Source organism: Telopea speciosissima, chromosome 2 (assembly GCF_018873765.1).
Source record: "Telopea speciosissima isolate NSW1024214 ecotype Mountain lineage chromosome 2, Tspe_v1, whole genome shotgun sequence".
NCBI classification, from domain to species: domain Eukaryota; kingdom Viridiplantae; phylum Streptophyta; class Magnoliopsida; order Proteales; family Proteaceae; genus Telopea; species Telopea speciosissima.
Window position 1 is genome coordinate 857,568 of NC_057917.1, and position 27,480 is coordinate 885,047.

Genomic DNA, 27,480 nt, shown 5'->3' on the forward strand with positions numbered 1-27,480 from the left:
TCGATAGGAAGGTAATTATGAAATCCAGCTTTGGACAAATTTGAAATCCGAAGAAATGATAGGCCAGAGGCAGACATACCCCCATAATACGGATACGCACTTGGACAGTGAACCTCTGACAACTCGGTAAGAGAAGCTGTAAAGCCATTGGTCTCTCGCTCTCGCTCTCGCTCTTACCCTTTAAAGGCTCAGCCATTCTGTAATTTCTCAGTGGAGTTTGGAGTGGAAAGAGTGGATAGGGATTGTTTCCTTCTCATCTCCTTAGAACTTCTGGATCCGATCTTCGCCGTTGTAGTAGATTAGATTTTCTACTTTCTCTGGTGCTACTTGGTGGATTAGATCGATTTCTCTTCGAAGATCATAAAATTCTCTGGTTCTGTTAATCTGCGGAAGTTATAAGAACTTTTTTCATCTTCTTGACACAAGTTCGTAGCTTCGAAGAAAGATGGAATTGATCGTGTAGAAGACTTCGACGGTTTATGATGCTCTTTAAAGCTGAAAGCCTGAAACAGTAAAGTAAGGTGAGGATGGTGATCCTTTCTTTTCCTTTTTCTCTGCTTTCTAGATTTTTATATCGTGCATGTACCTAATTCTGTTGAACTTTGACGATATATTGAGCAGAAACAGTGCTGGTAAGCTGAGATCTCTGAAAATTTCACATTTCTTGTGTTAAGAAGAATTTCACAACAGCGAGAATGTTGCCATTTGAAAAGAACCGTGGGAACGATTTGTTTATGGTTGTACTTTGAGAGGAAAATTTGTTAAAATTGATGAGATCTAGTAGGGGCTAGAAGGAAGAAAATTGCTTCAATTGTGTTCGCGAAGACAGTGTGACGTAAATTTTGAGTTGCAGTTATTGATTCGAAGTCCCCAGTGATCATCTTTCATACTTAGTTGGTTTTGTTTGAGTGTAAATTTTGAGTTGCAGTAATTTATGGCAGACTTCTCTCTCCAAACTGCGGAAGATATGGAGGCGGAGCTTTCTAACGTTTCTTGCATTCTTTAACTCTTTTGAGTCTTGACATATAGCTCCGAGCACAAACTAGTACCACCTTATTTTCTTTTCTTGGAAGGGGGGACGGCGATGGGTTCTTTGCTGCTCGGTTCTACCGGGCCACCAATAAAACGAAGAGCTGGTTTGCGCATAAAACAAGCGGGGCGAGGCTCGTACAGAGGCAGCTAGGGGAGCGTGTGCTGTTAATTTGACGAATATAGTTTTTTTGTTAACTTGTGGTTATTTACTCGGTACTCATCTGATGGGGCCTTCTATCCTGAGACAATTGCTGAGGAGCCTTTGCCACAATTCACCGTGGAATTATGCAGTCTTTTGGAAGCTTGAGCAGTGCAATCGAATGTAAGTTGCTTTCCCACCATTTATGTTGTTGGAATTTGTTACAAGACTTTCTAACTGGAAAAAATGCGCCCAAAAATTGGTCAATATCGAGGGTAAGACAATTGCTTCCCCCAACTTTGCAAAGTTAAACGTATGGTTCTCCAGGATATATGCATGACTGAATGTGAGACATGGCTTCTAAAGGAGAAGTCAGGAATGGACTTTAAATTTATAAAAATATACAATTTAGATTCTATATATGATTCATGTTCTCGTGCTCCTCGATGCTATGCTTAACATTAGCATCGCAGTTTAAAGATCTCTACAGTTTTTAAAGCAGTGGAAGTAATTATATTGACTCTGGTGTCTATATAGCGGGCACCGAGACATGTTAACCTGAGTTATGTTTTACTTGGGGGGACTCATTTTGATGCTGTAATTCTCTTATTTAGTGGGAAAGAGAAATCATAATCTTCTACAGAAAATTCTGGGGAATCAATTTATCATTTTTACGGTTAGAGAAGCAATTTCAAGGTGAGAAGACAGCACCCTTAGACAGTCAGCATCTTTTCAATTAACAGGTTAAAGCGCTTGTGGCCAGGAGTTCTGTAAATAGCTCCTGATTATATTTGGTCGGACATACCACCCTCTATCCATATTACTCTTCCTTCAATAGAACTATTCATAAGAATTTTGAAAACAAAAGAAACTAAATAATAAAATAGCATTTTAGTGTCTAATGAGGGCATGGACATTTATTATAGGACTCTGGGTTTTAAAAGCACTTCCTGATTTGATATACTCCTAGGAATGGTGAGCAATGTTCTGATGATTTTCCTATTATTTCTTGTTTCTCTAGGCTTTTGACTTGGGAGGATGGATATTGTGATTTCTCAAGATGTGGCGAGCCTGCACAAAGTTTGTTAAAAAGTGTTTGGATTAGCGAGATGGACGGGAATGTGCTCTTTGGGAATGAAACAAGCTCAGGCAATGAAAGTTCTGTTGGATATCCAATTCAATTGGCAGTGGCAAATATGTCATGTCTGCTGTACTCAATGGGAGAGGGGTATGTTTATGAACAGCTTTAAATCTAGAAATATAATACTCCTCGCTCTTACTAGTGCTCTTGTGGGAATTGTATTAGAAAATTAGGTACATTGGATTTCAGCTAGCTAGTGAACTTAAAATCTATTGTTGAATTAGTCCATTGGTAATAGTAGGTTTGGCCTAGTAATCCTTCAGCTGACTTAGTTTACTCTGGAAGTCTGGACGTGGGGTCAGTGAGGAACAATGATGCTCGACCTTATCCCTCATTCTTTTCGTAATTTTTTTTTATTGTCTATTTGTTCTAATTATAATCTTGTTGAAAAATGTGACAACTCATCCGAGTGCAAGATAGAACCATTGCCTTAATAGGAATATCTCATTCCATTGGTCTTGAAGAAATGCAAAACAAGTAGTGTAGGTGATATATCTGTATTTTCCCATAGGGTATATCTAGAGTTACCACTGCTTAGCTTTCAATAGGCGTGTAACCATCAAAGGAAATACAAAAATTAGGGCTAAGGATTTAGAACTCAGGATCCTGGATTGTGTTGGACTATCCGACGTCGAGTTGACTCAGCTGATCCTTCCAATCCTGGCCTAGTTTGCAGGAACTAGCTGGTTGCACACCTCGTCAGCTGATTTTTGTGGGGGTTAGGAATTGTGGCCCAAGCTGCCTGATCTGATTGTGATACTTGAAACCATGACTGGGACAGTGCCAGGCAGATCAGTCTGGTTGCCAGTAGATTGAAAATGGTTTTTCAGGTAGTAAATGGCTAATGGCTCAACATGTGAATGTGTAACATAAGTCACACTTGTGCGGAAATCTTGCACAATACGACCAAATTTTATATGTCATGCACAATAAGACCATTTTTTTTTCTGAAGATTATAACAATAACAGTGAATTGCATGTTATGTTTTACCATAGAATGACATATAAAATTTAAGTGTCAAGTAATGGTGATTTAAAATAAAGACAATTGTTAACGTTCACCAGTTGCTATGTGGCAAGAGATGGTGGACATGGGTGGGTCTATGTTATAGAGGATCCTCCTCCCATTTCACTGATAAAATATCAGCCCAATACAAATATAATGTGGGTCAAATCATGGTTCAAAGTTATGAAAAATTAAAAGAATGCCATAAACCTCTAATATGTAATGATGGAGGTTAGTAGTAATTCTACAACTTTTGGAGACACTTTTAACCCATATATAATGCTTATTTTCTGTTGAAGTTTGACCAATGAGATGTGCGAAGAGCCCTTCATAACATGGGCCCACCTAAATGTTGATTAATTGCTTGCCAAGTAGCAAGTTGTGAACTTGTTAAGTTCACCAATCCTTGTAAAGGTTATAACCTTCTAAAATAAATCATGTGGAAGTTATATGAGGTACCTGGCTTTGGTTTTAAGCAATCAAAGTATAATAAAGTTGCAATCTCACCCCTTCCTATTAACTTGTTCTTACTGTCATGGTATCACTTCTTTCAGATTCTCAGACGGCTTGCTGTTTACACTAATCAATTTAGAGAAAATATTATTTTGGATTGAATTTTTTTTATATGAATCCTTCACAAAACAAAGTTGTAAATTATCCCAAATGGTTGGGTATTGCTTTTCCTGAATTGAGTTTTATCTCCAGAAATTTCTATGAGCTGTGGGAGCATTCCTGTAGCTGCATGACTAATAATATGTTTATCTGCAGGGTTGTTGGTAAAGTGGCATCTACCGCAAAGTATTGTTGGGTTTTTTCTGATAGTGTCTCTGCTGGTATCAACTCTGAGCTAATTCCTGGGGTGAGATTCTGGGCTATAAAATTTTTGAATCTAGAAATATGACTATTTTCCCATTGTCCTACTCAAAGGACCAGATTGATGCAGTTCTTTCCATTTACAGTATCCGGATGAGTGGCTACTTCAGTTTGCAGCAGGCATCAAGGTAGCTTCCTCCACATGGAGAGTTTGTAAATAGAAACTGAAGTTCATATGTATGATCTGGCTAGTTGGTTCAAAACTACTGACAATTTACAAGTGGTTACATAAACTGCTGAAGGACTTCTCTGGAGTGCTTACAAATATTGACATATGCATATATATATAGGGCAGATCTGGACTGTGTCAGGGTGGGCTCAAACCAAGGCCTGGCCCAACCCCAGGCTTGGAAAACCCAACCTCGGCCCAGCGCACAGGCTGAAAAGCCCTTCCCAGGCCTTGAAATTTTCAGGCAGGCTCAGGTTCTCCTGGTCCTACTTGCACCCTAGACCAGATGTCCACAAAGATAGAAAACACATATCAAGGCATCCCTAAATTGTAAGGACTAAAAGACCTGTAATAACCACCCAACCCAATCCCACCACATGAGGGGGGAATTCAATCCCCAGTCTCTCTCATCATCAGTTGGTAACGTTACCACAAAGTTAATGGTGGCATCTCCTGCTATGCTTATTCATTATCTTAATTAGCCAAAGTTTTTGGGAAATTCCCCCTTCTTGTTGCCTTCACATAAATTAATTTAATCAATTTAACTGACAGAAAATTAACCTAATCTATTTTTTGGATAGAAAAATTAATCTAATCAGACAATTAGAAGATAAATAATCTAATGAGAGACTTCTCTGGAGTGTGGCATATCATACTCTTAATGGAAGGTTAAAATTTTTTTTTTTGACCAGAATGGAAGGTTAAATTACCACCTTGAATACTAGGATAAATGATAAATTGATTAAATTGTTTTGATTGAAGAGGCTATTGAATGAATAAAAAATTTCACCAAAATGGTTATTATGAGAAGGATTCACCACCTGAACACATCTTACGTCCAAACAGACGGTCCCAAGTTGGCAAAATCATCCCTCCACATGGCTGAAGTCAAAGAGTTCATGTAGTGAAGAAATCTAGGTGCACATGGGAAACCATTTCCTAATGCAAGTCAAATTTCGTAATCCACCACAGCCGTACAGGTGAAAATGCATTAGAGCCCTTTCCTTACAATATCAGCCATCAAAGTTTTGAATTTTTTTTGTTTCCCCTTAATTTAGGAGTGGCTGGAGTAATGGGCATGTTGTCCCTTTTGTGCTTAGAAGCGAGCTAACACTAGGAGATTTCTTGGTCATTTTCTGGGTGGGACGGGGACTGGAAGGTGTTTGCATGCATGTGTGGATAAATAAAGTTAGAAAATTAAGTTGATAGTCCCTAATGGTCAGTTTGTTTCCAGGTAAAAGCACGTAAAAGGAAAATATGCAGGTAAAATCAGTACAAAAAGTCAGGATATGTCGGTTGAAATTATTCCTTTTATGTGCTATTAACCTGAAAATTTCAAGGGACTAACTTAATTCTACTGTGCATAACTAGTAATGCCCCATATCTTCTTAACAAATTATCATGTTTGAATATTCTAGTAGTTATTAGTTACAGGATTCGGTTTCAAGTATTTATTTTGTTCTGTATATTGTTTGTAATATATATAATACTGTTTAAAATACTTTTTTAATGTTCTGTATATTGTTTAGTTTACTATGCAATATATGTAGTTATGAATCAATTATTAACTCCCTCAACATAATAGGCTACTACTATTCTCATTACTGCCAGCGCAGTGGCGCGGTTCCGGTTTGAGTCCTGGAAATCAGCCTCTCCGTTGGGGATGAGGCTGCCTACCATCTAACCTCTCCCAGACCCTGTGAAACGCAGGAGCCTTGTGCACCGGGTACAGCCCTTAATTAATGAAGTAAAAAATATTAGGACTTTCCTTTTGGTTGCCTGCTGATTAGAAGTGAAATGAAGGGAGAGGAAATGAAATTAAAACTCAAATAAAATATTAATAATCATTACCAACACTGATTATGTAGCTAACTCAAAAACCTTCTTAATCTTGTATTTAGATTTAACTTCACTTTATTGAAAAATCCACTTGAAAAGTTTAATTACCTTGGTAAGATTTAAAGTTAATTACACAATCATGTTTACAAAAGTTCCATTTGTTTTTTTAAAAAAGTAACTTCACTTCCTTCATTTCCCTTAACTAAAAACCAGTGGAATCTTCTCCCGAATAAAAATTGCAAGCACATTACAGGAATGAATCATCAACAACACCAACAAGCCAAAGTGCCAAACATCCATTACTGTGAAAAAAACATATTTATTTTAGTGTCATAGTAATTTTTATTTTGGATGACAATTTTGTCATATATGAGATGTTTTGCAACCCCACCCGCCTATTTATTTCCAAGTTTTATTGAATTGAGGATTTCTTTTTTGGATAGCATCAGTGGAACTAAAAAAACAGAGATGTGGACATGAAATATTCTTTGAAAAGGTCCTCCCAAGAAAATTCTGAAAGGAGTCCTTTTTTGCTAATGAAAAATTGTAGTGTTAATATACTTTATGACTATCTGTGTCCCCTACAGTTATTAGTTGAAAGCGGGCCTACCAAACACGGTGGGCCATAGCTGATGTGGAGGATGATGCAGCAGATACTGACCATCCTTCAGGTAGGGATCCTCTTGGTTGGCCATAGGAGTCATGTCTATAAACACTGCCAGTTTCAGCTGTATGATCACCTTGTATAGACTCGTCCTTGTTACAAGTGACTGAGGTTTCAAGTTCTTGCATTAAGAAAAAAAGCCCCAAAAAAGGTTTCATTTGCCAACTCAATTCTTGGGGCTATTAAATTTAAATTACCGCATGAAGGGTGTGATGTCATTTACTTGTGGATCTCATTGAGTACAGCTCAAATACCAAACAGTATACCCCTGGCTTGTTTTAGATCAGTTTGCTGGTTGACCCAACTATCAAATTGTCCCTCCCCCCAACACACATACACTGAGACCCAGTCATGCATCATACACAGGCCTACATTAAATGTAATAATGTATGCCTCGCCTTACACTTGTCTCCATGGTATATTGGCAATCATAGATTTAAACTTTTATTAACCAGTGCCCCTAAAGGAGGCCCATGCTTTCTTAGGTGTTATGGTCTGAAATTTAGCACGAACACTGGGTGATGTAGCTGATTCGTGGAGACCTGTTTGACTGCCCACTAAGCTGCTGCCTTCTACATTTATTTGATACATGGATACTCCCCATCAATTCCATCCATTTATATATGTATGGATAGTCTAACATTCGTGTGTGATTTAATTTGCTTATCCTTCACCTAATGTTATTGTTGACCTGTTTTATTCAAATAGATACCCTAGGCACTATGTTGGATAACTTCCCTGTTTGTCAGGTATTTGTTGACAAGAATTCTTGCTCGTTATTTTGGAAAAGAAGACCTTTACACATACCTAGCTCAGAATTTCTGACATGTCCATAACCCTTGTAAACTTGACCCTTTACATACATATGGTTGAAAGATGATTAAACTAACTGTAGACATTTCTTTGCAGACTATTTTGCTTGTACCTGTTGTTCCGCATGGGGTACTGCAGCTTGGGTCTTTGGAGACGGTGCGTTGAGTATTACAAGCTTCGTAGATTTATTATAGTAATAATGACTCAACCCACATCTAGCTTGAGAGACACCTTATAATTTATTTGTCATTTCCCCTCATTCCAACTCTGCAGTCCTGGATATTGTTTTGTCTAGAAGATATATTATTGCAGATGAATCTTTTCAATGCAGTACCATCCATTACCTACTTAGAATACCATTTTGTGATAGACCAGGACCTATATCATTAAAACCACTAGTGTGGTGTTTCGGCCTAACATGCTTCAACTCATCACAATTTCATGCCTCGCTGAAGCAAAAGTGTACTCAAGCTTGGAGTGATCCAAATGCTTAGATGATGTATCATGTTATTGCACAAGGTTGAGTATGGTTGATACTTGTGCAAGTGATTTTTCTTACTTTTGGCCTTTTCCCCTATCAAGTCATGCAGGTCAATGAGGATCCGATGCTAGTCACTCATATCAAGGATATGTTCAATACTGTTCAGTACGGTGGTGGGGTTTCCATACCTTCAGCATCAAGCAGTGATCTCTTAGTTCTTCCACCTTCATCACTGACATCTGTTTGCTTGGATAACTTAGCTGAGCCATTATCATTTATTGGTAATCTGCTGGATCCAATTCCAATGGAGCTCAATGGTGTCCAGATAACAAAGAATGATCTCCCAATGATAGGCCCTCAGCTTACACCGCTTTTGACAGTTCCGGTGAAGCTCCACACCCTTGGAAAAGATCTGCAGCCAATTCCAGGAAGTGTGGAGGAAGCTGGCTTTGGTGCTCTATCAGTTGGTCCAGCTGAAGTATCATTTTCACATAATCATTCTCTGATTTCCAATCTGACTTCTAACCATTTGGGGATGAGGGGAGACGTATTTGACTTCACTTGTTTTGAAAAAGGACTACATGCCTCTTCTGATTGTAATTGTTCTGACATGGGGATATCTTCCAAGCAAACTGACATAAATTTTGACCTTATAGGAGGTTTCACAGATCAACAATTCGGAGAAGGGACTATTAATCAGATGAATCATAGAAGTGCCAATAGTTTTTTAGGATTCCCTGTGGACTTTGAACTACCCAAAGCACTTCAAACTTGCAAGGGAGGCTGCAACAGATTTCTGTGCAGCCCCACTATTTCTGAGGAGGTTGTCTGTGGCAGTTTGTTAGACCTTACATGCCATGGAGATCTCAATGTGGGTGTTGAGCTGTCAGCTAGGAAATCCATTGGATGGTGTAGGAAGGGTGAGGATGCAGGACATCTCTTCGATACTGTGGTTGCAAATGTGCAAGGTGATTCAGATGATGCTACACCTGATATACCTAATCCTATTAGCTCACCAATTGTCTCATCAGGGCGATTCACGGCATCTTGCCAAACACAAAATCAATCTGAAGGAAGTATCTTGGTTAAAAGTGATCCACTTTCACTGAATAACACGACTTCCACATCTGTTACCGTTGCTGAGAAAGCCATCAATAAAACTGGGGCTTCATTCGGGAGCATGATGAGCACGTTTATAGATGAGGAGCAACCCAAAAAAGTATGTGCAAACATGCAGTCTGGTGTTAAAGATGCAAAATTGTCGCATGTTACTAGGAAGACAAGGTCTGATAGAACTAAAGGGCCAAGACCGAGGCCAAGGGATAGACAGATGATCCAAGACCGTGTCAAGGAGTTGCGGGAGCTTGTACCAAATGGTGCTAAGGTAGGTATGGTTTTAATGTCTATTTTCCTGTTTACATTATTAATGTACATTAGTTTGTCATTCACTCAGTTTCCTTCTGCTGTAAATACAGTGTAGCATTGATGCTTTGTTGGACCGAACCGTAAAACACTTGATGTTTTTAAGAAATGTTACTGACCAAGCTGAGAAGTTGAGGCAGTGTGCCCATGAAAAGGTTTGTATCTTCACCATGTTTCTCTTTGTATCCTCTTGATTTGAACCAATTCTTTAAGTGATTCCACTTGAACCTGTGATATGATACTCTACTAAACAGGTTTAATGCCTCTCAGGTTCTGACTCATACATGAGTGAGATATTCTCCGTTCCTCCCACTGCACATGTAATGTAGTTGATCATGTTCACATCACAATTATTACAAATGAGTTGATGAACTATATGGATCAGTAAATGCCGTGCTTCATGTTTATCCTGACACATCATCATGGAGGATCCATTTTTGTGCCCATATTTTTCTTCTCAGAAACCTCATGATTGTAACAATAAGAATTCTACCCCTACACATGACAAATCAAAATCACTGACAATGGTCCTACTAACCAATGGATTTTCTTGTAACAAATTTGACCATTGACAAGTGAAAAGACATCCATGCCCCCTTATTTTAAGGAGAGAGAGATAGACACATGGCAGTGCTGGTGTTGGCCACACTCCCTGACAGAAAATTACTTCCTGATTTATATAGTCTGTAACAATTAACTGCACTTGATAAGCGGCTAGCATTGGTTTTCACCAGTCCATGAACATTATTTCATACCTAGAGAAAATCATTACACTTCAATGCATAAGACAACTTCTTCGTGTCATTTTTTTCATCGTACTGAATAGTGAATATATATATTGGAAGTTCTCAAAATCTAAAGATAACTGGATCTCCCTACAGGCTGGTAAAATGAACTGGAAATCCACTGGAGTGCAAGGTCACCAGAATGGCATGAGCTGGGCTTTTGAGATGGGAAGCAAACTTGGGGTACCTCCCATTATTGTAGAAGACCTTGATCATCCAGGACACCTGCTCATAGAGGTCTGTTCCACTACTTTTAAAAAAATCCATTCATATATCATTATTTGTCATATTTTGGTAGCATCATGATAGCCTACTTAATATTGTGTCCACATGGGTGTGTGTGTGTTAGAGAGAGTATGATTCTTACAATTATGGAGCCAATTAAGCAAGCTGCGACCATCAAATCAACAACTTGGATTCCCATCACCTCTAGAAAATAAAATTGTCAACTTGAGGTGTAGCCAATGATTCAGGGATTTAAAAATTGGATTAATCAGCCGATCTGGCTCGAGTAAATTCTGTACGGAAACTAGGGTTAGGGTGTTTTAAAGCCGATTCTTTACTGATTCAGGCTATTATGATCTGGATCCCAATTCTGATTTATATTTTAAACACTGCATTGATTCTCTTGACAAGCAAGGATATTAAATCCTTGCCCTCTCCAATTTCCCAGCAACGCTTATTACCAAATTACATTCTTATTTGCCCTGTTATTCCACTGATGCAGATGTTATGCCAGGAACATGGTGTGTTCTTGGAAATTGCACAAATCATAGGACATTTAGAGTTGACTATTCTGAAAGGGGTGATGGAAACCCGTGCAGGTGAGATTTGGGCTCACTTCATAGTGGAGGTAAGAGACATTTTAGTTTCACATGTGAATCTGAAACAAAGAGGTGATTATCATTACCATTGTTATATGATAATTCATTTGCATTGCACACAGGCTTCACGAGGGTTTCAGAGGATGGAGGTGTTCTGGCCACTGATGTTGCTGTTACGAAGGAACAGAAAATCCATCTCAACCAAGTTTTGATGCTTTCATTGTCTTAATTTGCTTTGGAATGTGAATGAACAATTGATTCATGATATCGTAAAGTGTTATGTACCTTTTATGTGAAGGAATGGAAGCAATCTCATATGTACAGAACAACTGATGAATTGTGTCAAATAAATTATTCAGCAGAGAAACATTTTGTTATGTAGATCTGAGAAAAATACTTTCCCCCATAACAGTTAAGCAATGAACCATGGACTGTGAAAGAATGCCTATATGAATCAATGCTATTAAAACTCGGAATTGGGATCAATCAGGGCCCAAATCGGCTTGAATTGTTAATATTCCTCCACCTGAACTTGAAAAACGTAGCGTGAATTAGCTGGTCCGGAATAAGAGGAATTCAGATCAGCTAAATCTGATTCCTGAGACTGATGTGAATTCAGTATTTAAAAATCTCCAGCAGATCCCAATTCTGTATGGAAACTAAGCTTGAGGGTGTGTTTTGAAGACTATTCTGGACCGATCCAGATCCAAATTCCAATTCCTCGATTCCGGTTTTTACACACTGATATAAAAAATACATGGAACTTGTATTTACAAAATTCATATGTTGGGTAAATGGTATAAAACAGCCGCATCAATCAAGAGAGTACTATCCTACAAAACTGTGCCAGCTCCTTTTGAGGAAGTTTGTCTCAAGTAGGTGGTTCAGCTAACAATAATGTATGCCACCACCCACAAGCAAGATTCTTTACGAGGCAACTATCGATGTTAACTTGGGAAGGAATGTTGCGGTCAATGACATCACCCAAACCAAGCTGTGTACACCAAAAAGATAGACATTGCATTAGAATGTCTCCCAGGAAACGAGTATCAAGGTTAGATTTGGTATACCATGAAGGCTGAAAATTATACCTGGCCATACTTGTTCCACCCCCAGCAGAAGACTTTCCGATCCTCTAGGAAATCCACAAAATAAGAATGTCAAGTCAGATACACTTAGAATTTTACAGCCTCCGAGAGAATATAATGTGAGATCTTTCAGCTAATCGGTTTGGTTTTGGTTGGGTTCAAAGTTTGGAAGGTAAAAACTAAAACCGAACCGTTCATTAAATGGTTTCAATATCCCAAATTGAAATAAATTAATAAACAATTTCAGTTACATGGTTTTTATTGGTTTCAGTTTTGTAGTTGATTCGAATCAACAGTTCTGAATCCAATTGGAAACAAACCTATTTTTGAAACCCAATAAAGAAATCTGATTCTACTGGGTTTGAACCACGGCATGTAAGCTCAAATTTTGACTTCAGATTAAAAAGACATTAGAGAGCATATATTGAATGCCAGGACGGATTTAGTATGCATAATCAGTCAATATCATACTCATTCTAATCATTGTAACCAGTCCAAAACCAACAGTTTAAACAGTTTCACTTCTTAATGCAAAAACCAAACTGATTAATAAACAGTGAATTTCAAAATCACTGACATGCCAGTAATTAAATCAAGGAAACATGGATTTCTTTTTTTTTTTTATAGGTAACCTGCATGATGAAGGTTTCCCTGCAAGTTAGTGTAAGAATTTCACAGTAAACAAACCTAAGATAGTCTTCTGTGGTCTAACTCACTAATCGAGGACAATGCTCCTGCACTGAACATAATGAAACTTTTACCTTCCTTTTCTGTAAGGGTATCTTGAGGCAGCTGGAATGACGTGAACTTCAATAATCTAGCTTAAATGTGCAAAGTTCAGAGACTTTGATACCAGTTGTGCTCAGTTTACCTAAATTGGTTAGGCCAATCCAATTAAAAAAACATGGATTCACTGAAACTTTTACCTTTTATCTGTAAGGGTACCTTGAGGCAGCTGGCATGACATGAACTTCAATAATCTAGCTTAAATGTGCGAAGTTCACACATTTTGATACCAGTTGTGCTCAGTTTACCTAAATTGGTTAAGCCAATCAAATTAAAAAACATGGATTCACCATTTATTTCTTAACTTTATCAATTGATAGGTTTAGGAGGTCATTTGCTAAGTTCCCAGGTCAGTCTATGATAGAATTAAACGAATTATAAAAAGAATTTAATAAAGATGTGCATCCGGGATTCCATTTTGATCAGTTCATACAATCAAAATTGGCTTTACAAGCAGCTAAGACAGCTTATGGAGCAGAAAGACGAATTATAATGATTTAATGCAAAGATTTATTCCTAGATAGAGTGCAATGGAAAAACAAGCTTTATTCCAATGATATTGATCCACCAATGAATATAATGAAACACCTTAAATTTCTGTACACAACAATTGGCCTATAATTTAAAGCCCAACGGGGTGCAATTCATCAGGAAAATAATCAGGTAACGTACCTGTGAGTACAGCAGTGTGGCGAGCCCCACAAGAAACAATTTTCACATGCTTGTCTTCCAAACTTGGGGCATCCAAGAGTCTCGGAAGAGTCTGATTCATGAAGGAACTTTGTTTTAATTTCAAGAGCTTCCACCGAAGAAAAAAAAAAGGCAGTCTAAGATGAAAAATGAATGGGCACAACAGAGAGAGATGCAAGCAGTTGATCTCCAATTGATTGGGCAGTCCTACAGACATTTTATTAGAGTACACATCCAAATTCAAAGGGCACAGGTAAAATGCCCACACCAACAGTTAGGCACATTTATTTCAGGTTAATTTATAGATCTCAAGTACAGGGTGGACCTTGGTGCAACGGTAAGGTTGCTCCATTGTGACCAAGTGGTCACGGGTTTGAGTTTCTGCAAACAGCCTCTCCGCGAAGCGGGGGTAAGGCTGCATACATTATGACCCTCCACAGACCCCGCAGTGGCGGGAGCCTCGTACACTGGGTACGCCCTTTTTTTATAGATCTCAGGTGGGATGAATAAAATAGAAAATCCCAACCAGAATAGCAGAATTCCTATTTAATTAATTGGTTTGGCAGCCAAATAGTCACAGAGAATTCACTGGTCATCGTGAGCAAGACAATCAGTATTATACATACCAGCAATAGTTTACAAATAATTTATGATATGAATAAGTACTTTTTGGCTTTTAATTCTAAACCAACCACCCATTCTGAACTGACATACTTGCATTTCACCTCTTTCCTATTCAACTAGGTTGTTTTCTAAAAAAAATTCAAACCCCACCACAGAAAGCCCACAAATAAAAGGGCGTTCCCAGAGCATGAGGCTCCAGACACCATTGGCATTGATTACCACATTCATTCATTACCATAGGTGTCAAGGTGTGGTGTAGGCAATGAATAGGTGAGAAAGCATGCCTTGATGTCCAAGGTGAGCATTCGCCTTATGTTTCGAGGTGCCTATATGCAGATGACGAAGGACATATACCAATTATATGAAAACATGTGTGGGATAGGAGAAAATACGTGGAATCTGGCAAATATACCTGTACCTGTAATTTCATGAACATCTTCGGCACCATGGCCTCACCTAGGTGTCACCATGGTGCCAAGTAGTGCATTGGTGTCATGACAACTATGTTAACTTGAAGAGAGTCCAGACTTTAGATACATAATGGAAAGGGAAGTACTCAAGAATTGGGGGGAGGGGGGTTATGTGATTTGTCTGATTATCCAACTTTTTAGAGGATTTCTATGATTTTTTCCACAAAATTAGTCCATCTTCTCTTCTTAATCACTTAATCAGTTAAAAAAAATTAGCCACATGCTCTTGTTGAAGTTCGTTTTCAGCACTTTGTTCTACGATGCAAGCACATGATTTCTATCTTAAGTTTTACACACATTAAAGGAAGAATTATTGAGTTATTCCCATAAATGCTTTGTTCCCATGAGTACGACAACTTTTATCATCCCAAACCATTGGTTGTGCAATACATACTGCCATACCTGAGGTAGTCTATCCTTGTAGCTAAAAATTAGAGGCCTTTTACTATCTCTTGGATTGAACCAGAAAAGAAGCAGTTAATGCCAGTTATCAATGTTTCAGAATGTACCTCAGCTTGATCAGCACCAGTACCCAACTGCCCAAACTGATTTCCACCAAACGCATACACATCTCCTTCAACTGAAATGCAAACTGTATGCCACAGTCCAGCAGCAACTCCTCGTATCTGAATACCCAAGAGAGCTGACACACAATCTGGACTCAACTCATCGTCTGTACTTCCATGCCCACACTGGACCAAAATACAACATCAGAAAAGCAGCTAACATCTTCAGCAATAAGGAAAAGAAAATGCCACAACCCAAAACTTGAAAACCAAATTCCCTTTTCAGTAAACCTCATCTTTGAACATTTTAAAGGTATTTTTTCTCCATCTTTTTCTCAGTTCCAACATATTTACGCTAAAGAGTAGTCAGAAGTTGGAAAAAGATTCAGATTACTCAACTCAACAGCCTTATCCCAGTTAAATGGGGTCAGTACAAGGATCCTATATTGCCAATCAACTCTATTCAAAGTCCTAGTTGTTACCAATCCTAACCCATGCATGTTTCCTAACCACTTCTTCTAGAATCATATTAGGCCTACCCTTGGCTAGTTTACTCTTTAGTTCCTACAATCTTGAATCATATCACTCCTTAACGGAGCATTCAATGGCCTACATAGCACATTTCCAAACCACCTCAAATGCTTTTCAATCAACTTACCATGTAGCAGAGCTTCTCCTAAATTATCTCTAATTCGGTCATGCCTTATTTTTATTTTTTTTAGTTCTACCAGTCTAAGACAATCATAAACAGAGTGCCAGTAGTATGCCACTAAAAATAATAGAAAATCATGATTGTAATGAAAAAATATTCTACAGCCTCGAGCATGATTTCTTAGAATTTTAATAATCTGAATAGTTAGAACAAGAATTAAGACAAAAAAACTATCAATCCACAGAAAGGGGGGGGGGGAGATTAAGACAGAAAGGGTGTACTTTTAGGAAAGGCCAATCTGCACCATATCCCAACCTTATAGGTAGACACTTTGGGCACTTACGAAACTCTGGCTCATGCAGGTTTGAGAGGACTGGACGGCCATTTATTCCATTTCACTTCTTTTGGGTATTCAATGGTATGAAATATTATGCCAATGCTTTCTTCCAAGGCTGTCTTTTTTGTGTGGTATCCCATCCACCTGCACTCATCTAAAATTGTATGATTTGGCAAAAAATTATACAATTTCAGTCAAAGAAAACAGTGCTATCCTGCCCTTTACTTCTATATAGTATTATTTTTTGGGTTTCTTCTTTTTTCTCTCTTTTTTGGGTGTAATCTTTTGGTGTCCCAGATAATAACTTCCTACTAAAAGACAACCATGTGGTACGCACATCCATAGACTAACAAATAAAATAACTCTTGCAGGAATTTCAGGACTACACACCGGTGACATTTTTTTTCTCCTTTATGTTTTTTACTTCATTTAATTTTTTCTTCTTATGCTTGCATTTGAACTTCCACTGGAAGTTAATGGAAGCTGCAAAACACACAGGATTCATGGTTGCAAAACCCTTTAACCTTTTCAAAACTCAGTCTTATGATCTTGTTGATTTGACTTCAAATTTTACACAAACCAATTAAAAGTGAAAGAGAGAAGAAAGAGAAAAGTACACAGCCAATGATGCATTACTTCAAAGGGATTGGCATATCTGGCTAACAGTAACAGCCTTGCAATCAAAGCTTATGACTGGATGAAACACACTACAACTATTTTACAGCAAAAAGGCTTTAGCTCAGCCCAAGTAGCAGCTTCCTACACGGCCCCCCTACTAAGTCATGCAGCAGACAGATGATGTATTTTTATCCGCCTCATTTCCTGCCCGGTCTATTTCCCCAAGTTCCTCTAATAGAGGGGGGTGGACCCCATCCAGGCAGGGGTAGGGTGGTCATTTTCACTCCCTCTATTAGAGGAACTTGGGGAAATGGACCTGCCCAGGAAATGGAGCAGATAAAGGTCTGACAGATGATATAGTAATTCAAGCTACTCAGAATCAAATGGCAAGAGGTCAACGATTGTGTGAATTGCTCAAACAATCCCAATCAGCCCCTCTCAGAGGGAGGGGTCAAACTTCTTGAATGAAAAAAATGAAAAATTATGACAAAAAAAAAATGTATATGTATAATAATAATAATAAATATAGATTTTCTGACGGTTGGATAGAAAGTACATTGTCTGGATTAGCTATTTGTTGAATTTAAAACCTAATTCAGTGATGTACTCTCTCCCATGTATGTCCATGCATCATTGTATCAGGATCTAACACTCTTAGTAGTCTATGCCTTGGTGCACACCCTTTTGGTAATTCATGATTTTTAAAGCTTTATTTTGCCAAGTGGAAACTCTGTTTGGGCTGAAATTCGACATGTGAGCAGGGGACCTTGAGGTCTACCTGTCCACAAAATTTGGGCCCCATCTAAACTGCCAAATAGCAGATATTTGGGCCATGTAGCCTCCTAGGTGGACTACATAGGAACCAATAGCTCCTGTTCTATACATTAGACCATAGAAGACCCTTTTTTTTGTTTGAGATGTTTTTTTTTTGGGGGGGGGGGGGGGGGGGAGGGGGCAGCAGAGAGGAGAACACCACACAGTAAACATCGACAGACTTTTAACATTTGTAATGTCATAAATTGTACAATTTCATCAGAATAATTTTACACCTGTTTAGGATTTTCTTTAAGAATTTTTTGAACCCTAAATATTTAGTATTAGTTACCATTTAGTTACCATTTAGATAAAAAGGAGGTACCCAGTGCACAAGGATCCCACCACTGCGGGGTTTCGGTCATAATGGATGCAGCCTTACCCCTGCTTTCGTAGAGAGGCTGTTTCCAGACTCAAACCGTGACAACTTGCTCACAATGGAGCAACCTTACCGTTGCACCAAGGCCCGCCCTCTTATTAGTTACCAGTTAGATATATATCTGAAATCCATCCATTATTGTTTAACCAAACAAAAATATTTATCTACTGTGAAAATCAAAATTGTTTTTGACAACAATGTGATTCCTTCAGTAATCAGAATCTGCAGGTGAAAATCAGCAAGTTATCTGTGCTCTTGCACAGACTAATTAGATGAGCTCTTGTTTGTAAGGCATTCATGGTTTCTAATGACTAATTGTGAAAGTCGATTTGACAGCTGCTTTTATCAATTATCAAGAACTCGAGGCCCTCTCAATCAGGTTGACCCTTTTGAGTGCTCCGATATGATGTTAGAGATATGCATAGTAGGGAAGTCACCTCTGACCACTCTGCAAGAAACAAGTCTGCCAACTTCATGGGAAATCTAGGGCTCCATGTTTCCTGAGACTCATTACCCTTATAACAACACTTCATGAGTGGGTTATGGACTTTTACACAGTATGGCAGCATTGGTGGTTGTACTCTCAGAGATGCTTTAGTAATGGAAGCTCTTCTGGATCCAATAATCATGATTTTTTAATTTGGTCTAGGTCCTCTTTCTCCCTACATCTTATTGTTGATCACGTGCAGTGTAAAGCATAAACCACCTCTAATTAATATAATCACAAAGTACTAAATAATCAAGAATTTCACTCATGTTTATGGTTCAACTTGGGAAAACCTTCTACCTATGGTCATGTTTAAGCCCAAGTTGAGGCCCACACGACCTGAAACAAACAGACCCACCAATAATGGTTGCAGGCTTTCCAGCAGGTTCAGCAGCTCTAGCCATCTATTTGTCCTTTGGGCTGAGCCCCAAATGGGACCCAGTGGGATGAGGTTTATTTCAGATCATAGGGTTTAATTAGTAAGTGATGAAGGGATCAAACAGTTACTTAATGTGGCAGAGTTGTTAAAGTTATTTCGATGAATCTTTGAGACTATCTTTGGTTCGGCGTAAAACATGGTAAAGTAAAATAATTTAAGAAAGAAAAACCAATCACATAACAGACAATAGCAACAATTTAAATAGTAGAACACAGGAAATTATGCATATTTCATTACATTTCCATAAGATTTCCAGATAGTTGTTTCACAACTCTAGAGACTACAAGTGCATTTCATGTCAAGTACCACAAAAGTGGACAATATACATAGAGTACTACAGCATATGCCTACTTGTACCATGCACTTAGATAACCCGTATTCACTGAATGCATTCATATGGAAACAAAAAAGAAAGTCGAGGGGAATGGAGAATGTTGAAAGAATGTGAAAGAAATTTTTGGGAGCGTAAGTTTCACCTCTTATAAGCATAATATTTATTCCTGAATCCTAACCTGGAAGTATGCAGCCCGGGTCAAGCTGAGCTGCAGTTGGAAATCTATGTAAAACTCCATTGTTGGGTCAGCAACAGGACAGACTGTCAGTTATTAGGTTTCAGATTGGATTCTCCTCCAGCCACGACTCAAGGCTGTCAGTTCCTCAAATTTAGCTATGATATTTTCTGACCTTCAACAATCATCCCTACAGAACACCTACCTAAGAAAAGTTTCTCCACATTCCACAATGGTACTTTCCTTTATTCGTAATTTGCTCAATGCTTTGAGGTCCAATAGTAATACATTATAACAGGCTCAACCGGCATGGCTGAGAATACATCAGTACAGCTAGTTACTATTTGATCAACCAAACAAAGAAATAGAATGCGTCATGGACAAACTCATCATGCCAAACTAGCCTTCTCCAGCATGGTTAAGACAAACTGATAACACATTTCACAGATATCATAAACAACGCAGAGAAGGCAAGTCCTTCACTAGAAGGATCAACTGGCAAATGAAACTCACCTGTCCATAAAGTCCCCAACCAAAAGTAAGTAGTGCACCAGCATCTGTTGATGCATGAAATAATAAACAATAACGACATATAAGCAATGGATGTTATTGTCCACACAGTGAATTAAAAGTCAAAATCAGGCATGAAATGAATTGAGAGAGTTCAGTCGAATGGAATGCTCTATCAGTCAATGGGACTTCAAATTTGATTTACTATAAGCCAAAGATGTCATGATACACAAAGACATAAAAGAAATCATATGCATCTGCTTGACTAGATCCCATAAGTTTCCACATCATTCTCTGAAAAACCTTCTTAATGGTCTAAAAATCAAATCATCAGATGCTGACCTGTTATTACAGCACTATGTCGGCCTCCACAGGCAATTCCCTTCACATAGGTTCCTGGAACTTTATAGACTTGTCCCTCTGAATTTATACTTCCAGGAGGAGCCGTTGAAGATCTGTCTTTTCCGTAACCAGAGGGCTCAATGCAAGGAACAGGATGAGGAGAAGACACCATACGGATCCGAGAACCCAAACCTAGCTGCCCTTCTCCTCCATAGCCCCAACCCCACACCTGTCCTATATCTGAAACTTCGGGGAAATAGCATGATACATCAGTGTCTTGCTTAATATATTTTCCCTGGCTCAGTGTCCCTTATGGCCTACATTCTACAATTCTGGCTCGAGTTCAGCAGTGGTTGCTTTGGAGGAAGTGAACATACCTGACAATGCTAATGTATGGCGTCCACCTGCAGCAACAGTGGTAATCCTCACTCCCGGGCTTAAAGTCACAAGACATGGCAATGCTGAGAGAGTCTCATCACTAGATGTCGAGCTTTCAGCTGGTTGTTTTGCTGATGATGTTCTTCTTCGCTTTGTACTTTCCTCTCCACTTCCCCTGTTGTCAAAACCAGATACTGTTCCAGAGGCTGATCTTGTACCTTGAGATCTAGGGCTTACTGTCATCTTTACTACATTAGTATTTAACAGATGAGGAAATAATAGCTTCTGTTCATTATCCATGACAAGTAGAGTAATGGAAATTACCTTGCTCAGTTAACATTGAACTCTGCTTTTCAAGTACATCCTTCTCTGTGCTGGGCCCGGCAGACAAATCTCCAATGACCTTTCCAGAGGGGACACACTCTTTCCAACCCCATGTGTAGACTTCTCCCCTGTCTGCAATTTCAGAAACCAAACTTACTCCACGACTCCAGACAACCAACAGACTGATAATACTGTATTCAACATTACAGGAAATGGCATACCCTGCCTTTGTTGGGTGACAAGGAATTTAAACTTGAGCTACTTCCTTGTTGGTCATCCTTTCAACAGATACTTACTAATACTCTAAATATCAAGACGTAAGCAGTACCTGTAACCGAGATACAATGGGCCCAACCTGCTGCAGCCGTCACTATTGAAGCTTCAGTAGGCAGAGGAAAGGGTTTCGGAGTTTCCTTAACAAAAGCCACAAAAGAACATGAACGACAAATTCAGAGAGGAATCACAAAAAGAAACTCAATGAACTAGAGAAGCAAAAGATCCACACTACCCCATGCTTTCCCGAAGTCACGTAGCTTTGACCTAGATCATCTGCTGAGCCCCATGTTATAAGCTTTCCTGCCTCTGATCGGATTAAAATTATAAGCATATGCAAGTCGAAGCAAAAGAATATAACAATTTGGAGGAAAAGGATACAAGCTGGATGACTCTCTACCAAAAAAATAAAAAAAGAAGAAGATAGAGGGAAAGAAAGAAATTTCTCGTAAAATAAATTCGGGAGTCCAGAAAGAAGAAAACGGTCACTGAAAACAGCTGGAAGCATTTTCATTTCAATGCCGAGAAAAGCAAGACATGCAGATGTAGAAACTGGAACCAGAAAACCAAATCGAAGTTCAAAGAGATCACCAGAAATCGCCATAGCGAATCCACATCCACCACCACAAACATCCTTCCAGGAATCTCCAGAACCGATTGAATCCGGTGACTGAACGACTGCCGGCGAAAGCAGGGGCGACCGCTGTGGTGAAGCTCCAGGAAGGTAGCCCATCATGAAGACTAAAGATTCTTTTGATTTTTCCATTTCCACGGCTTCATTCCCTTCCCCCTCGCCATTCATAGCGGTTCAAGAGAAAATAGACTACAGAAGCTCTCTTCCTTCCCCTCTCTCTGTGGACTCTGGTGTAGTGGCTTTAGGTGTCTTCTCTCTCTCCGCGTCAACTCTTCGGCACTCCAGAGTTCAGTTACAGAGAGAAAGTGCCCTAATTTACTACACTGATTCGTATCATTTCTAAGCGAATGGAAGTTGCCAAGTCGGACCAATGTGTTCTTTTCGACACGTGGCGTGAGGATGACCAGTAGATGCCCTCGGCTATTAATAGCCAGGAGTTCCCTAGAAGTTTCTGGAAGGTTGGGTCCTACCTCTCGTGAGTCCCACCAATAGAGCTTTCGTTTTCTTTTCTTTCTAAGCCACGTGTTGATATGGGAAATTTCAAACAAATGATACGTCACCACGTATTAACAACAACTCGAGATGCGAAGTTTTGTTTAAAAAATTAATAGGATTGACGATTAAAATTCTCAGCAGTGTGGCCATGTGGGGATCATTATCCTCCGAGATTCCCTGGTAAAGTTGTCCTATTCTCTCATAGGGGACGGAAATGACGGCCTAAACCTTTGTCCGAACATGCTGATTGAGTGAGGTTAAGTTGTCAGTTCTGTCCTCCCATAAGATGAATCAGAAAATTGTACCAAGCAGCAAACCTGAGAGGAAAAAAATTCGGACTCTGGTGGTGGGAAAATAATCCTTTCCAATTCCCTAAAGTGTGCAGTGCCGTAGTTCGGGGTGGAGATTTCGACACGTGGAAGTTTGGACATACAACGGTGTTGACCTTGAGAAGAAAAATAACACGAACTCAATGAGCTCAGACCGTTGGATGTCCGAACTACCAGGTGTCAACATCTCCACCCTGCACTGCCGCATTGCACATTTTAAAGAATTGGAGAGGATTAAAGCCCTCTGGCAGTGTACTACAGTGCAACTCTGAGAGATGCGAATTTTTGTTTAAAAAATTAATAGGATTGACGATTAAAATTCTCAGCAGTGTGGGCTTCTGGGGATCATTATCCTCCGAGATTCCCCTAGTAAAGTTGTCCGATTCTCTCATAGGGGACGGAAATGACGGCCTAAACCCTTGCCCCAACACGCTGATCGAGTGAGGTTAAGTTGTCATTTTTGCCCCCTATAAGAAGAACCGGAAAACTGTACCAGGCAGCGAACCTGAGAGGAAAAAAATTCGGACTCTGGTGGTGGGAAAATAATCCTTTCCAATTCCCTAAAGTGTGCAGTGCCGTAGTTCGGGGTGGAGATTTCGACATGTGGAAGTTTGGACATACAATGGTGTCGAGTTTGAGAAGAAACAAAAAACGAAGTCAATGAGCTCAAACCTTTGGATGTCCGAACTACCAGGTGTCGACATCTCCACCCTGCACTGCCGCATTGCACATTTTAAAGAATTGGAGAGGATTAAAGCCCTCTGGCAGTATACTACAGTGCAGCTCTGAGAGCTCGACATGTGGAAGAAGCTTCATCCAACTGCGCGAACTCGATGCAATGCAGTTTTTTTTTTCCAAGTGTTGAGCTCTCATGCCCGCACTGCAGTGCACCGTCAGATTAGGACACTGCAGAGGATTTTTTTCCCGTATTGATGGAACCCACTAGTACAATGGGACCAGTGAAATCCTGAATATTGACCCAATATATATGGGCTTCATATCGAAGCCCACATGCAAGATTCAATGGCCCAATGTTAACTATGATAGTAATAGTATTACTTTTGGCCTCTTACAATCATGGTGTTAGCTATCTGTGTCGGTATCGATCTCAACTGATACCGAAATAGATACATATCGATTGAATTGATTCATATTGGTCTAATTGGAGATCGATAAGTCATTTTTTTATATTAAAAGATTCACTTTTTTTGTTGTATTGATTGATCCATTTTGATGTTATATCTGTATTTGGGTTATGGCGATGTCAATACATATCGGTAGAATTTGAGTATGAAATTTGACATGTGACCAATCCAAATCATTCTTTTGTTAACCAATAGTTCTAATTGCCACATCAACCCTCCACATGATACAAATAGGTGTGTCAATTGAGAAGAAAGCGTGATCAAATTCTTTCTTTAATAATAATAAGGGGAAGAGATCCACACGATGCTATCGTGTGCATTCTTTCGCATGCCCTCTCAGAATACGTGAGGGCCCCACACCCTCTCTTCCAAAATTCCCTATTTATGATATGTAATGGGTGGCTCCTATATGCCCGAATTAATACTTGAGTGTCATGGAAAACCCTCTCCCCAATTACAAATCAATGAAATGAATGGAATAGGGATCTCTAGACCAACACCTAGATTAGGACATTTTGTACATATTCCATATCATCTTTGTTAAAATTCCAACCCCATTTCAAACCCTCTCCTTTTTCAGTATGTGTTTAGAATTTTAACAAAGATGTATATAATTTCCTTGTTAGCTAGTGTAACTTCCAATTTCCAAACTTTCATGGAAAAAAAAAAAAAGATTTCAACAATTTTAATAAATAAAAATTAGATCAAATATAAAGAAAAATCTTGTTGTAACCAAAATTAGTAAGAAAGGAATTGTAACATTGCCCTTGCTTTTTAGTATAACACCCTTTTTCAAGGAGTGTTAATCCTATCATTTCAGATGTGTACTTGAAAATGTGTAAGACAGTAACTGTTCTTGACAGTAACACAATGATAAGGGAGAAACAATGCTATCTGAGCGTGTGTGATGCGCTGCCCTTGAGCCCAGGCATAGTGGTATGCAGAATGACCCTCGTGCCCTCATGGAAATGCAGAATCAAAGACCGATCCCAATTCTGACTGACCCCTTTAAAAATCTAGGGGGTTAGGTCAACGTTTGGGCTGATTCTGACCGGACCTCACTGATCTAGACCAATTCTGATCTGCTTCGGATCAAAATTGGCTAGGACCGAACCCGATTCCAAGTTTTTAAGCCCCGCCCATGTCATGGTCCTATTTCTATTAACAAATGTTGCACTTGAAGACTACAACATGCTTGTCACCCAAAGGGAGTAGACTGTGAAATAAAGCCATCCGAGTTTACCAAAAAAAATAAAGAAATAAGGCCATAACACAAAATATGACATAGGGACCTCAAGTCCACAACTCCCTATGGTCCATACGAGATATCATCTTATTACTAAGTATGAGAAAACTTTTGTAAGCATTACCTATGTATATCTTGCTAAAAATTCTTACTATATTTAGGTAATTAGTACTGTCAGATGTAATCCCTATTTTACTTTTCAAATTGAAGAGAATTGATTGTGAAGTAAAAAAAAAAAAATTAATAACCAAACTTGGAATGATTTGGAATTAGTCACAAAAATCATGTTAAGAGGGTTTCTTTGATAATCTGATATTCGGAAGAATCAACTGACTTCTACCTTCTTCAATGATCTTGTGGGAAAAGGAACCGTCTACCAGTTGGGAAGCTAGACATCAAGTAAGTGGCTTGACGAGGATAACTAGAATCTAACTCCTCTCAGGTTCCCTACCTGGTCAGATTCGTAGGTTCCTCTCATAGGGGACCGAAAATGACGACCTCACCCCCTGTCCGAACACACTGCCCGGGTGGGGTGAGGTCGTCATTTCCGCCCTCCCTATGAGAGGAACCTACGAACCTGACCGGACAGGGAACCTGAGAGGAGAAAAATTAGGATAACTAAACTGCATTACCTATGTATAAGCTACTTAAAATTCTTACTATATTAAGGTAATTAGTATTTTCTTTTTCTTTTTTGTAACAAAGGTAATTAATACTTTCAGATGTTATCCCTATTTTACTTTTCAAATTGAAGGGAATTGATAGCGAAGTAATAAAAATAATAATTAATAACCAAACTTGGAATGATTTGGAGTTAGTCGCAAAAATCATGTTAAGAAAGTTTCTTTTATAGTTTCTAATTTAATTTCACTTAACTAACCTTTATTTCCTTTGCAACCAGACAGAGTCCAAGGGAATGTTCTTACTTTCTGGACCTCTAAATAGAAGTTAGATTTAATGAAATGCCTCTCATTGTCATCAAACCTTAGAAGGGGTGTTCCCACAATAGCAGCATTCTTGTGAAGATCACTAGAGTTTGATGATTCCCTTCATTCCAAGTAGAGGTCACCCTAGCTTTATAGGGTTACTCTTCATTGCCTTCCTACAAAATATTAGGTGGATGAGAAGAATACTAATTGACATTGAGCGTAATGCAGAGGCAGGTGGATACTACTGTGAACCAGTAATATAACCATGCATTAGTTTCACACATATACCACTGTTATGTTGGCACTTCAACTGGTTAATGAATCCAGTACCCAGGTCTGGAATCACTAACCAACTATTCTTTGGATAAGGGGAAGAATGAGCTAGCTCCAGAGAGGATTCCCCTTTCTTTTAACATAGTGGAAGGCCATAACACCAGCCCTCAACGGCCACATTAATGCAAGTGTGTTAAGAGAACAAGAGCCTCCTCCGCATGCGCCTGTTGTCTGGATCAACCAATGCAACTGTTCCTTCAGTTGCCAAGCTGATCCCAATGTTGCTGGTGCCACCCCTCTTCCTGCTCAATAGCAAGCTTGAGTTCGCCCCCCCCCCCGCAACAGCTCAAAAAGTAGTGAAGGGCAGCACTTTTCCAAGTACTCATACCCTTTCAACTGCATGAACGCTGCCATTAGGAAATATACAGACTCAGAATAAGAGTTTCACCCATTAAAAATTGAATTTAAAAAAAAAAAAAGAAAAAAATTTGTCCACTCCCGATATGTACTTGGAAGAAGCCTGGATTTGCTGGGTTGGTTGGAATGGCAGTGATGAAAGCAACGACAGCAACACGAAGGAAGAGATAATCCAGAAGAAGAAAAAATTAGAAGGGGTTAGAGAGGAAAGAGGATTCGAAGAGGGGCAAAATTGATATTTTACATTGTATTATTTAAAAGTTTTTGGTTAATGAGATTAGAAGAGAGCAAGTGTATAATTTAACAGAGTCCACTCAAGAGGTGTGGCTGCATATTTTCAAAATATAGGGGTTCATTCTATATTTAAGACAAACCTCAAGGGGTCGCAATGTAATTTTCCCTAAAGAATATCATAATAATTAATAGGTTTATCCGTTTAAAGCTTCAATTAATTTATCAGTTTGCAACTGACAGTTTCTCAATTAAAACCAAAACCAGACCAATCCGGTGTTGACACCTTTACCCGATACTGGGTTTTAAAACCCGGATTAGTTTCCACCACGTCTGTCAGTGCCATGCACGGGATAAGTGGATAACAC

At 39.0% G+C, this 27,480-nt stretch overlaps 2 protein-coding genes across 4 annotated transcripts; one reads left to right on the forward strand and one right to left on the reverse strand.

The window, feature by feature from the left end:
• Positions 1-933: 933 nt before the first annotated feature.
• LOC122652226 lies at positions 934-11,498 on the forward strand. Of its 2 annotated transcripts, XM_043845909.1 has the most exons (10): positions 934-1,354; positions 2,193-2,399; positions 4,087-4,177; positions 4,278-4,319; positions 7,773-7,832; positions 8,267-9,541; positions 9,633-9,734; positions 10,461-10,601; positions 11,092-11,217; positions 11,311-11,498. In XM_043845909.1, exons 1-10 carry the CDS (start codon positions 1,257-1,259, stop codon positions 11,398-11,400), a joined length of 2,232 nt encoding a protein of 743 aa, XP_043701844.1. In that variant the 5' UTR covers positions 934-1,256; the 3' UTR covers positions 11,401-11,498. The 2 variants fall into 2 exon arrangements, with proteins under 2 accessions (XP_043701844.1, XP_043701845.1); XM_043845910.1 differs by lacking the exons at positions 934-1,354; positions 2,193-2,399 and adding an exon at positions 6,787-6,870 and having other exon boundaries at positions 4,086-4,177.
• Positions 11,499-11,942: 444 nt separating this feature from the next.
• Positions 11,943-22,362, reverse strand: LOC122652228 (ultraviolet-B receptor UVR8-like). 2 transcript variants are annotated; one of them, XM_043845914.1, is made up of 11 exons: positions 22,005-22,362; positions 21,649-21,722; positions 21,469-21,553; positions 21,141-21,272; positions 20,816-21,052; positions 20,439-20,678; positions 20,100-20,143; positions 15,356-15,538; positions 13,735-13,825; positions 12,280-12,323; positions 11,943-12,182 (listed from the first exon to the last, which is right to left on the reverse strand). In XM_043845914.1, exons 1-11 carry the CDS (start codon positions 22,213-22,215, stop codon positions 12,060-12,062), a joined length of 1,464 nt encoding a protein of 487 aa, XP_043701849.1. In that variant the 5' UTR covers positions 22,216-22,362; the 3' UTR covers positions 11,943-12,059. The 2 variants fall into 2 exon arrangements, with proteins under 2 accessions (XP_043701849.1, XP_043701848.1); XM_043845913.1 differs by having other exon boundaries at positions 20,439-20,684.
• Positions 22,363-27,480: the final 5,118 nt, after the last annotated feature.

Bases quoted from the DNA above. Each gene is read 5' to 3' on its own strand.
- LOC122652226 (XM_043845909.1), top strand. From the start codon at position 1,257: ATGGGGCCTTCTATCCTGAGACAATTGCTGAGGAGCCTTTGCCACAAT. The intron at 4,320-7,772 runs GTAGCTTCCTCC...ATTTCTTTGCAG, and splicing joins AGTTTGCAGCAGGCATCAAG to ACTATTTTGCTTGTACCTGT. The intron at 9,735-10,460 runs GTTTGTATCTTC...ATCTCCCTACAG, and splicing joins GGCAGTGTGCCCATGAAAAG to GCTGGTAAAATGAACTGGAA.
- LOC122652228 (XM_043845913.1), bottom strand. From the start codon at position 22,215: ATGAATGGCGAGGGGGAAGGGAATGAAGCCGTGGAAATGGAAAAATCA. The intron at 12,324-13,734 runs GTACGTTACCTG...TGGATTTCCTAG, and splicing joins CCACACTGCTGTACTCACAG to AGGATCGGAAAGTCTTCTGC. The intron at 12,183-12,279 runs GTATAATTTTCA...TGGTGTACACAG, and splicing joins GGTGGAACAAGTATGGCCAG to CTTGGTTTGGGTGATGTCAT.